General features: G+C 35.2%; 1 protein-coding gene across 1 annotated transcript in view; it reads right to left on the bottom strand.

Annotated features, from left to right (window-relative positions):
- The window catches only part of LRP2 (LDL receptor related protein 2), a 255,109-nt gene that overhangs the window by 135,480 nt on the left and 106,293 nt on the right, over positions 1-13,336 (bottom strand). The window contains exons 17-21 of the mRNA XM_044669095.1: positions 9,855-9,980; positions 7,071-7,201; positions 3,564-3,701; positions 2,462-2,743; positions 556-795 (exon numbers count right to left, since the gene is read on the bottom strand). Of these exons, the coding sequence (XP_044525030.1) occupies positions 556-795; positions 2,462-2,743; positions 3,564-3,701; positions 7,071-7,201; positions 9,855-9,980 (917 nt within the window). The remainder of the gene's footprint in view (positions 1-555; positions 796-2,461; positions 2,744-3,563; positions 3,702-7,070; positions 7,202-9,854; positions 9,981-13,336) is intronic.

Below are 13,336 nucleotides of genomic sequence, written 5' to 3'. Positions count from 1 at the left end.
TCAGGTTTCCTGAATCTCAGTTCAGTATAGACATGAGGATCAGTATTGATCTGGAGCTTAAAAGGAAAAAACACGTAAATCAGAAACCAGGTCAACAAAACTAAAAGAAATTTATCTATACTTCTTTATTCTGTCTCCTTTCTGCCTGACTCAAATGATCCATCCAAATGAATAGCAAAAATAAAGGCAAGTGTCTGGATTTTTCTCTAGTTGATATAAACATTCATTTTAAATCTCTGGATATTTATTTGATTTTTTTCAATCTTCATCCAGATATTTGGTATTGAAGAAGCAATTCTGACTTTTTTTTTCATGGAAATTTACCTTTTTTGGAGAATTCTATGTATTGAAATATAGACCAATAAACTCTTACCCTATTGAAAGGGATCCCAGAAATGGAGGCAGAAATGACTAAGAGGTAGCAGGGCTAATCCTAGCAAATAAGGGTAGCTAAGATGCAAATGCTGCAAATGTCAAGGCAATTTTGTGAGCCCACAGATGACTAGAAACTATCTTCAAAGTTGGTGATGCAGGAGAAACAAGCCAAACACTTACTACAGTTTTTTTCATCAGATCCATCCCCACAGTCATTATCTGTGTCACAAAGCCAGATCCTCGGGATACACTGGTTATTGTCACAAGTGTACAGGCTTGCTGGGCAGGAAGAGGGTCCTAGAGTGGGGCAATGTTCTTCATCACTGCCATCCAGACAGTCATTGTGCCTATCACAGCGCCAACGTCCCGGAATGCACTGCCCATGAGCACAGGTAAATGCTGAGGCAGCACAGGTATTGTCTAAATCAGAAAAGGAAGCATCTCTTAGATACTGATTTTCACCACCCTGCAATTACTTCATTTCCTTACAAAAGCATGGTCCAGTGCTCCTTCCTTAGACTGCAATGGGACCTCTGCTTGGATTAGGGAAGAGGAAGGTGATCCGGGCAACAAACCTTTAAGCTAATGCCATTAAATGATATCTGTACTGACTGCTGAAATTCACAATAAGCTTTAAGAAAGGCTCATTGGGAACAATATGCATGTTCTCTGAACTATGTATTTTCTTTGGAAGGTGAAGGAATGGAGAACTAATACCCAAGGTAGAAGGAAGAGAGGTGAGAATGTGTCTAATTCACATTTCTAATTCACTATTTACTCTAGTTTAGCAATATTTCTTTCAGTGCCTCAAGCAACACTCACCAACTATAGGCTACATACAAGCTGCTACTCTGCATTAATGGAAAGTGTCTTCAAACTATAGGTTCACAACAATAAACTACAGGTCCAAAACCATTTTTCTCCGTCCACTTCACCGCCCCTCCCCCAAAGGACTTTCTTATCTTCTCCACAAAAAGGGCTATTTTGCCAATAATCTTGCCTAGTTGTCCAAATCCTGAAATTACTTCAATTATTCTTACCATTTGAATTTTTAATAGAATGCTTTATAGTCATCAATGGTGCTTTTTGCTCAGGGCACTGGGCTGTGACTAGGATTTTCCAGATTGGAAAAAGCATGAAAAGAAGAAAGTGAGGAGACTGAAGGCTGACATTCTACACCTAAAGCACTGCTCTTGAAGTGTAAAAGAAGCATACCAAATAAGGTTTTCAAAGGCTTCAAGTTCAAGGATCTATTCAGGGACATTCATCTAATGTCCTAAAAGGCACTGACCAATTTATTTTGGTTCAATGTTGTGGAGGATTCTGTTGCCAGGATGTAATTAGACTGTGCTGGCCCAAATACCCAAAGAGAGAGGGAGCTTTTGAATTGTTGGAGGTCTCTTTCTCAGCTTTTTTTGTACCTTTAAACTTTTTAGTATTATACTAGTTAAGAATTGGTGCCCTCCCAAAGAGGCTAGGTTTTAAGGAATCTAAAGTGTAAACTATTCAGAACTATTCTAAGAGTATTTTTGACCTAATTTCCTAGCTCTAAAGCCACAAGTGTACATTGTACTCTCAAATACTCAAATGGATCTGTGATCTCAGATTGTGAATATTTATTCCCTCTGGTGATACAGATTGCAACCCATCTAACCCTATCCAACATATCTGATTCCTGTTGATGTCTTCCCATAAGTTCTCCGTGGAGGGACAACCTTAACTTGGGGATCTTTTTTTGAGAACTATTAATACAGAAGGTACTCATGAGGTAAGTAAGTTGTCCATCGGTTATTATTCATTCTTATCTTATGGCCAACCTAGATTCTCTTTCAATTACAAATTTCTTTGATGACACCCATTACACCATTTCTTCATAATTTCTTGTTTTGTTGTTTGTACTCATCTGTTCATACCTAACATATGTCTCTCCATTTTCATTTAGAAAAGTATTTTCATTCTTTAGATTCCTTAGATCCTGAATATTTCAATGCTTTTCTAAAGCAAAACTATACCACCAGCCTTTTGTAAATCCACCTATCTCCATCTGTCCATTTCAAGTAATTAACTCTTCCATACAGATACTCACTTAGGGTACCACAGTGTTGTTCATCACTGTTATCATGGCAGTCATCAACACCATCACAGCGATAATACCTTGGTACACATCTGCCATTGTTACAGGAAAAGGAATAAGACCCACACTGCAGAGTGGGTGGCTCATTGGATGGATCCTCAACACATGTCAGCTGATTAGAGCTGAGCTTCATGCCATATGGGCAACCACAAACTCGCTGATAATTGGGAACTGGGAAACAAAAATGGCTGCAATCTCCATTGGGATTTGTTGCTCGGTTGCAAGAGTTGGAGCCTGAAAAAGAATGTTCTGAATCTTATTCATTGTAGAGTTCAGTTAAAGATCTAACAAAACAAGGGGTTATATCATTTACAACATTTAATAAATCAAAGCCCAGAAACTATCCCATAACAAGCCACTCTTTGGGAGTAAATGCTTATAAATTTTCTACTTTGTGATCTTTTTTTAAACTCCCTTTTCAAAATGTTCCCCCACAATCCCCAAGGTAAGATCTCATATTTAAATTCTAATAGTGCCATATCTGAGTAACTAGCCAGGAACCAGAAAGACTCATCTTCCTGAGTTCAAATCTGGCCTCAAGATACTAGCTGTGTCACCCTATGGAAGTCATTTAACTCTGTTTGCCTGAGTTCCCTCATAGGGAAAATGAGCTGGAAAGGAAAATGGCAAATCATTCCAGTGTCTGCCAAGAAAACCTCAAATGTTGTCATGAAGAATTGGAAAAAACCTAAACAATAGTGCATTATCTACTTAGAAGAAAGAATAAGAGGACCTGGAGTCAAAGGAACTTGGTTCAAATGCCCTCTCTCATACTTATCTTATTGCCATTTGAATTTTTAAATAGAATGCTTTATAGTTATCAATGGAGCTTTGGGCCTGTACAAGTCACTTATTCTCTGTGTCCTCATTTTCTTTACGTATAAAATGAAGGGTTTGGACTAAATAACCTCTGAAGTCCCTTCTGCCTCTAGCTCTCTGATTGTAAGGAATTATATTATAAATGTGTTGCTATCAAGAAACTATTTTTTAAATAAATGAAATCTACATTAGAAAATGTTATGATACCTTTAGTAAAGATTGGGAATCTGCTTACCAGTTTGGATATTAGCATCATATGTTTTCACATGCATTACGTTATTAATGCCTCTTCGGATAATAGTCATCTCTCCACCATCAGTTTTCCTCACTCGAACAATTCCACCCAGTCGCCAGTCAGTAAAATATGCATAATCTGAAAAGGAAAATATGTAGTTAGTAATTGTAATCAAAAATTCCCATTTACTCACTCAGTTATGTATCACTGAAAAGATCCAACAGAACTAAGATTTCTTTTTACCAAAAATAATCCTCCCCAAAATTATCCTTTTTTTTTTCTTTCAGGAAAAACTAAATAAAAACTTTGACACAGATAGGGTCATAGATTTAGAGTAGAAAGGGACCTTGAAGACTATTTCTTCTGACCCTTCATTTTATAGATGAAGAAAATATGGTCAAGAGACATTAAGTGACTGCCAAGGTCATGAAAGTAGCATGTGACAAGGGTGAGATTTGAACCCCCACACCCTCTGATTCCAGTGCCAGTACTTTTCCCAAAGTGCCTGCAAAGTTGGCATCATTATTTTTTTAACTCTTAACTTCTGCTTTAGAATCAGTTAGATGTTGGTTCCAAGGTATCCCAGGCGGGATTAAGTGACTTTCCCAGGTTACATAACTAAAAAATGTCTGAGGCCACATTTGAACCCAGGACCTATCATTTCTCAGCCCAGCTGTCAATCCACTGAAGCCACCCTGATTTCATTATTTTAATTATTTGGTTTGTATTAGAGAATTAACTATTTTGTATATTATAAATAAGTATATTTGCCCAATTTTAGTAAGGAAATTATAGGGTGTTTTGTACTTATTTATTAAGTTTATGTTTGCATATTCAATTTTATAATATTACATGACAAAATCAACAAATATTTATTCAGTACCTAATTATTTAAGAATGCCAGTAACTTCTATATTAGAAAGAGCACTATATGCTCTATGTTCTAAAGAGAATTCTCAACATTTTTCTCAGATTCATTTTTTTATTTAAAAAAGGTTAAAGGACAGGACAGCAAATGAATAATGTAATAATTAAAAATTTTATCAATAAAACAATTAGTGGAATATACTTTTAAGTTGATAAAGATACTGCCTCATTTCCTATACATTAGTATCTATAAAATCACATTACATATATCATTCAATATTTTATAATTATAATGGATAGAATAATAGTCCTTATGCATCATTATCAGTTGTCAAAGATGAAGTTTATTTTCCTATTATTGTTTACTATTTTATATATTTTATTATGTTTGTATTATTTATTATTACACACTATTAATATATGATATTCTTATCTTTATTAAGATAAGAAAGACAAGTAATTCATAAATTTGAGAATGATATAGAATGGAGAAATGAAAAGAGTAGTCACTGATCTAAAATATCTTACCTAACTTATAGAAATCATCTAAATAAATTAACTCATTTCACAGATAATAAAATCAAGATACTGAGCAATAATATTATCTGACCCCTTCCACTCCCACTGCTGAGTTCCCTGATTTTCTTTTAAATCCCAACTAAAATAACACCTTCTTTAGGAAGGCCCAGCCCCTCTTTATCCCACACCTATTGACTTTTAATTGTTAGCATTAATTGTTAATCTTCCATTGTTAAAGGAAAAAGAATAGGCCCCATCCTGCAAAGTGGGGGATTCATTGGATGGATCCTCAACACATGACAGCTGATTGGAACTGAGCTTCAAGCCATATGGGCAGCCACAAACTTGTTGAAAATTAGGAACTAAGAAATGAAAAGGCTTACCCTGTATATAGTTTGTTTTATATATTTGTTTACATGTTATCTCCCTTGTTTGATTGTGAAGTCCTTGAGAAGAGGTGCTATTTTTTTTGCCTTTCTCTGGATCCCCAGTGACTAAAATGGTACACAGCCCATAATAGATACTTAATAAATGCTTCTTGATATAATTCTTTCCACTATACTGTGTCGCCTGAAAAATATAAGGAGCTATACCATGATGCTTCCAATTCTAACTTATGCATAGATATACATCTTTCATACTGTTGAATGCTAATAACCATATAGGACTATTATTGGAAAAACCATTATATTACTAGCAGTTCTTTCTAAAGGAAATGTCCTTTGGTTTTATACTTATTTTTTAAAAAAAATGTTGATAAGCCTAAGGTTGCAGTTTTGCATCTTGAATAAGGCAATTCAGTTTGTCCTCTTCCATAGTCACCTACTATTCTCCAGGCCCCAGAAAAACAACTTGCAAATTCAAGTTTTCTCTCAAAAGAATGAGAAGAAATAGGTTGATTGGCACTTCTGTTACTGTTTCCTGTTGCTCCATGGTTCTCAATTATGTTTTGGGGTAGGATAAAACAAATTAGAATAACCAACAAAAAATAGTGAAAGTATTTACTGAACTCATGTCAGGGCTACACTGTAAAAATTGTGTCTATGTTGGGATCACTTTCCTGTACCTGCCACAATAGACACATTAAGTCAGATAATTTGAACAAATCGTCCTACTAAAATTCATTCAACACTTTTAGAGAGAAACAATTAGTCACAGTAAAAACAAAAACAATAACTAGGGGTAAGAATGTTTAAAAAAAAAAAAGAAAAAGTCACCAAAGAGAATCCCTGAGAACTTAAGAGCTCTCTAACAAAGTCTCAAAGAGTAGTTTTTATCTTCCAAAAGCAGCAACCAAGTGCAATGCAGCCCTGGGTAGAGTGGTTTAGAAGCATCCCTGGAGGGGCCCCTGCCAGTTCTAAGCAGGTTCTAGATAGACTGGATGAAGCTCAATCACAGATACCCTAATTTGGATGGTGGTTTGTATTAGGGGAAAAGGGTGGGATATCAACCCTAAGAAAATACAGTGGCAGGGAACTGAGAACCCATTCAATTTTAGGGAATCTCATAGGTGGGAAAAACCTAGAGGATTCCAAGCATTATCTAAAATAAACTATGGACACTCCATTTCCCACTAAGTGTTGGAGAATCCTTGTTGAAAATGTCTTTTCTCTATTTTAGCTAAATAATGTATCTTCATTAACTATTGAATAACCTGTGAGTGCCTCAACCCTGAGCCTGGCCTGAGTCAGGTCCCTCCTCAATAGTATAGTATTCCATTCTTCACCTTTGGACTTAAGAGTGCCATGATTGTTCAATATATACTCCCATATACAGAGGAATGATTTTCCATAGAGATTCTGGCCAGACTCCTAGCCAACAACTAAGGACTGGGAGATGCCAGAAAAGTGTTAGCACAATTAGATTTCTCATCTTTCTTCTTTCTTCAGTCACTCATTCAACAAATGAGTGCACCATGTGTAAGGAATTGGGCTAAGCACGCCATATAAAAAGATGAAAAAAGCACTATCCCTGTCTTCAAGAAGCTTCCATTCTGACAGAGAAGGTACAACAACATATGAATTACTATAATTTTAAAAAAAAGATCCTAACAAAATACTCTGTGTACATTTGGAGAAAAAAAGTCACAGAAGATGAGATGTTTCAATGTTTCAAACTCACTTTCAAAGATGGTAAGACCAAAAGGGTGAGTCATCTGGCTAATGCGCTCAAGAGTCCGTCGATCCAGGCCATCAAATGAGCTGTGCTCAATTTTATCAAAAAAGGCATCTACCCAGTACAGCCGTAAAGCACTAAAATAATAACAATAAAATTATCAGTCTATTAAATCATAGTAATAAGGAGAGATCACTAATGTTTACATAGTGCTTTAAGGTTTGCAAAATGCTTTAACACAGGTCAAATCATAGCAACACAGGAGATATTATTATTATACCAATTTTTTATACAAGAAAATTGAGGTTAATAGAGATTAAGAGACTTGTCCAAGGTCACACAGCTAGGGACTTTGGGTCAGAATTTGAATTCATGTCTTATGATTGTACTGCACTCTATCCACATATCCATAAGGTCTACAAAGAACTTTATGAATGTTGTCTAACTTCAGAGCCACAATAACTCTGTGGGGTAACTGCCTGGAAAATATCATGGGTCTCAGTTACCTACTAGTTATGTGACTTTTGGCAAGTCACCTCAGCTTCCTAAACTGTAAAATGGGGATGATAATACTACCTACCTCATAATGTTGTGAGGATCAGATGAGATAATATTTGTAAAGCATTTAGCATGGTGTTGCTTATAAAATAGATAGCAATTAGTAGATATCATATAAATGCTAGCAATTATTCATATTAACGTTGTTATTATCATCCTCATTTTAGAGATAATGAGACTAAGATTCAGAGATATTAAGCAATTTGCCCATGATTACCTAACTATCAAATGCCAAAGGTGGGATCAAATCTTCACCTCTAGGCTTCAAGCCCAGCTCCATATTCACTGGCCATCAAGTAGAGAGTACAAAAAAATTTTATTGATATTATTATGTATAATACTTACCTAAGAATAATAATATTTCCATTAACTAATTTTCCATCTATTTTCTTTTTAAAGTTGCTTTAAATTTCTTATTGCTTTATAATCTAACTTCTAACAAATCGGAGGGCCAAGTAATAACAATAGTAAACATAATAAAAATATCAAATGCATTTTTCCCAAAGGTTTTCTCCTCCCTCTGGAATCCTGTACTATTTCCCATCTATTGCCTTGTCTTTCTTCTTATCTTCTCATGTGTCTTAGTTCTCAAACTAAATTTCTTTCCTTAAAGGCAACTCACATATCATCGACTTTTTTACATCACCCAATACCTTGCATGACAATTAAACTTAGGAGAAGCTTCACAAATATGAGCTGATTGCTATATTACTACCCAAAGAATCCCAGAATCAGAGAAGGTCCTAATTATAAGGGACCTCAGAAACCATTTATTCCAACCCCTGTCTGACTAAGAATCTCCTCTATAACATCTCTCCAAAATGATTATTCAATCTTTGCTTGAAGACAACTATTGAGAAATATTCTACTATCTCTAGAGTCAAGCATCTATATTTGGATAGCTCCAATCATTAGAATTTTTTATATCAAGACAAAATGTTCCCCTCTGAAATTTGGTTCTCTCGTTGGGGGCAATAAGACCCTTCTTAGTCTTTAAATACATAACGATAGCTGTCATGTCCCCCAGTCTGAGTCAAAGTCTTTTCCTTTACAAATTCAATACCCCTCAGTTCCTTCAATTGATCTTCAAATGGCATGATTTCAGTTCTCATACCTAAGATGATTGCCCTTCTGTGGTAACTCCCCAACTTATCAATGTCCTTAAAATATGACACTCAGAAGTGAACACAATTCTGTACATATAGCCTCACCCGAGCAAAATATAGCAAAACTGCCCCTCGCCTTGTCCTTGACACTATTTCCTCCTCAATTTAAGCAAAGATCTCCTCTTTTTTGGTTGCCATATGGCACTGTCCATTCATCCAACTGTACCTTTATCAGATGAATTGCCACTATATTCTAACCATCTCTCTCTCTCTCTCTCTCTCTCTCTCTCTCTCTCTCTCTCTCTCTCTATCTATCTATCTATCTATCTATCTATCTATCTCTCTCTCTCTCTTTCTCTCTCTATCTCTATCTATCTCTCTCTTTCTTTCTCTCTCCCTCTTTATCTCTCTCTCTTTCTCTCTCTCCCCCTCTCCTACCTGTGAATATGACTTTGTGTTAAGCTAAGTGTATTTTCTCCCATCTATTTCCCACCAGTCATGTTCCCATTCTCCTTCAAAACATAGTTCAAGACATCTTCCACAAAGATATCAGACTAGAGCTTAATATAGAACCGGGAACATTTTTTGTTGTTGTTGTTCAGTCATTTCAGGCATGTCCAATTCTTCATGACCCCATTTGAGGTTTTTTTGGCAAAGTTACTGAAATGGTTTGCCATTTCCTTCTCTAGCTCATTTTACAAATGAAGAACTAAGGCAAGCAGGGTTAAGTGACTCACCCAAGGTCACAGAGCTAATACGTGTCTGAAGCCAGATTTGAAGTCAGGAAAATTAATCTCCCTGATTTCAGACCCAGAACCCTCTCCATTGTGCCGCCAAACTGCCCTGAACATAGTAGGTACTTAATAAATGCTAGCTGATGGAATGACTAACTAACATCTTCCCCAGCTTTCAGTAACACATATATATGTATATATACATATATATACATATAAATTTAGGTGTAGACATACCATAGTTGAGATGATATTTATTATTTTTGAGTTTTTAAGTAGCTTTGTCTATTCATCTTAGTAATTCTACCAATCATTCCCTTCAAGGCTCATGACTTAATATCACCTCCACAACCCCACACACAGCACTCTTCATCTGAAACTCAATAACTTACCTCCAATCTAGGGCCAAACCATTTGGCCATCCAAGAGTGGTGTTCACAATTGGCATTGCATGTGATCCATCACTCCAGGCTCTCATAATTTTAGCAGGACGGTACCAATCTGTCCAGAATATATACCTGCAAAATGGGAATATGAATGAAGAGCATTAAATCAAGGACACAAAAAGTATACAACAGCTCTAAGTCAAGTAGATGGTTTCCCTAAGTTCTGGTTTATTCTCTCTATAGAAACTGGGCTTAAAAGATTCCCACATGAGTTAACTATTGATGTCTTTGTTGTTGTTTTTCAGTTGATTCAGTCGGTGCTCCATGACCACATTTGGGGTTTTCTTGGCAAATATACTGGAGCAGTTTGCCATTTCCTTCTCTAGCTCATTTTACAGATGAGGAAACCGAGGCCAACAGAGTTAAGTAACTTGCCCAAGGTTACCCAGCTAGTCAGGATCTGAGGCCAAATTTGAACTCAGGAAGTTGAGTCTTCCTGACTCCAGGCCATGCATCTGAATATAAATACAACTATCAACTGTGATCAACATCATAAAAAACCATAAATTTTAACATTAATATGTATATATAACAAATATATAGTAAAATATAATATTTATGTATAAGAATGTAAAATTCTTAAACATATAAGAACATAATAAATATAAACACACACATAGGCACACATATATGGATAGTTAGTTCATGTACTAGGGTCTAAAAACACCTTAATTAATTTTTATCTGGACCTGTGAGAATCAGCACAATATGGTTACAGAGTCAGTCTTGAAGTTGGACAGATCTGGGTACCACATCCTGGCTACATGATCCTTCTCAGCACCCACAAGCAACTCTATAGACCAATGGTGCCTAACGAATAGAACTGGGGCCACTAAACTACATGTAAAGATTCTTGAAGTCATATATTGACTTTTAAAACTGCATATTAACATTATCTATGTTCTATTGTATTTTTATTTGTTCTATTATTTCCAAATTACATTTTAATTTGGTTTGGTGATACTTGAGAGTGCCGCAGGCCCTTGAATCCTGTTTTTGAAATTTCTGATGTAAATAATTAAGAGGTGAAACTTGCTGGTAGAGAGAGTTTCCTTCCTGGAAATACCTTATACAAATGAAGTCACCTTAGGTATACCAAAGCAAATACACTTACAATATACAATTATTCTAAACTAAAATTAATAACAAGTGTTAGACTAATTAAGGTTCCAAATGAAGCTTTTCCAGGCCAGATTTATATTTATTTGTATAAAGGGATTAAGCTAAAGAAATTTAGAAAATATATAAAAATACCATATGATCAGTCTACAATTTCATAGCACAGGAAATCAAATAATAATCTAGCAAAAGCAAATGGTACACCTTGGAATAAATCAGTTTGATCATAATCTTATCATTAGATGCCTGCCAAGGAATACCCATGAGAAATACATTTTAAAATGCTTCTCACACGTACGAAGCTTTCCAATATGATATGCTATAGAAAAACTAAAAAGTTGGACTTTGAAACTTACAATTTACATTAACAGAACCCAAAACTGATACCAGGCATTTTCAGGCTCAAAGTCTGGGAGGAAAATAGCAGAAAACTTAGCTGACAGGTTAAAGCAGAACTACAGTCATGAGGAATAAAATGAACAATGACAAAACCTCATTTCTCAGAACTTTAAGGTCATTCCCTTTTCAGGATAAGGTCACTGCTACCAGGACTTCCAAATAAGAAACCTGAGTTCCTAGAAGTTTTGGGGAGGGTTTCTAAGAGGACATGGAAGAAAACTGCACACGTTAAGAAGGTATGGTTGTGTTATGAATTATACCACTGTAGGGAAAAGCCATAGCAATGAGATTAAAGATGCAATGAAATATCACAGGAGGAGGAAGAACATCAGAGATAAGAGTATGAATCTCATAAGCTCATCCACTTATCAACTTTGTCATCTTTGGCAAGTTCACTCTGTGAACCTTAGTTTCTCCATTTGTAAAATAGGGATTACTCTCCCTACCTCCTAGGTCTTGGTCAGGATCAAATGAGATAATACAAGTAAAGGATTTTACAAATCTCAAATACGGTATAAATATAAGCTACTAGTACCAGAGACTTCACTGAGGGATGTGCTGTTATCACTTATGATCAGGCTTTAGAGCTAAAAGGAACCTTAAAGATAACATAATCCAAAATCTTCTTCTGCCATGTGAAGTGTGTGGTAAAAGTGGAAAAGCTTTGGATTAGAAAACAAGACGAACCACAGAACTCTCAGCTAATATAAAGCTAAAGTAAACATGTTTGTGTCTTAAATCTGTCCCCAATCATCTATCATAATCAATGTTAAATATGCAGAAGAACCTTTTGTATCCCATTCCACCTTCCACACCCTGACCTGAAGAGACTACCTGAGAACAACATAGCTTTTACAAATAGAAATGCCCTGCCCAAGCCACATTTTTATTCTGAAGAATGACAGAAATAAACAGAGATAATAAGCCAAAAAACATTTTTCCTTTCAGCTGGTTCTTCTTAATCAAAGTTATTCTAATTGGAACTTAACTTCTTACAATCTTCTTCTAGATATTATATTATCTTCTAGATATTATATTGTTATTATATATACTATGTTATATATTACATACATTATATATTATATCTTCTAGATATTATAAGAGCTAAAAGGATTCTGAAGGCAACGAATATTTAGAGAACTTTCTAAAACCTGGCATCATAATTTAGGTTTGTTAGCAAATTCATAAAGTCCCTCACCAATAAAACTAATATTTTTAAAGATTTCTCAGCCAATTTTATGAACAAGTAAATTAAAAGAATCACAAAATAAGTAAAACTTGCTTGGTACGATTTTAGATCCAGGAGTCAATCACTTACCACAAAGAAGCACTTAAGGCATATTAATCACTCTTTTCATCATACTCTTCAAAACAGAACTATATTGCTTGGAGTTAATTGTTCTGAAAACACAACTTAGCATTTTATCATGCTCAAATAAAGTAATGTAAGTCCTGAAAAGGAACATTGTAACTGTTCTTTCTTAACTTGTCTCACACTATAGAACATGGAATAGTAAAATACATGGAACTTTATCTGGGGTCTAAGAGATTTTTAGAAAATATAGATCCTATTGAATGAACAAGCAAGTTTTGCTTAACTTTATATCAATACATTAAAGCAGGAACAGAATCTAAGCCTTTAAAGATAATTCCACTGGATATTCCTTCATTACAGAATCTATTTTACCTTGTGCTTTCTTCTGCAATTCTGACAATCATGAGGGAATAAAAGGAAAATAAATTAGGAAATATGAAACTTGGAAGAATATTTGTGAGAGGGAGATAAAGTGATTAATTTCATTTATTCTTATAGAGATAAAATTAAAAGCATTCGGATTCAAAGGGAATGATCTTATATTAACAAACCAACAAACCAAATTCCCAAAAGCATCATTTTTCAATGACTGTAG

This window comes from Gracilinanus agilis, chromosome 3 (genome assembly GCF_016433145.1).
Source record: "Gracilinanus agilis isolate LMUSP501 chromosome 3, AgileGrace, whole genome shotgun sequence".
Lineage (NCBI taxonomy): Eukaryota > Metazoa > Chordata > Mammalia > Didelphimorphia > Didelphidae > Gracilinanus > Gracilinanus agilis.
The sequence above is the reverse complement of the archived record's forward strand: the minus strand, read 5'-3'. Positions and strand labels throughout refer to the sequence as shown.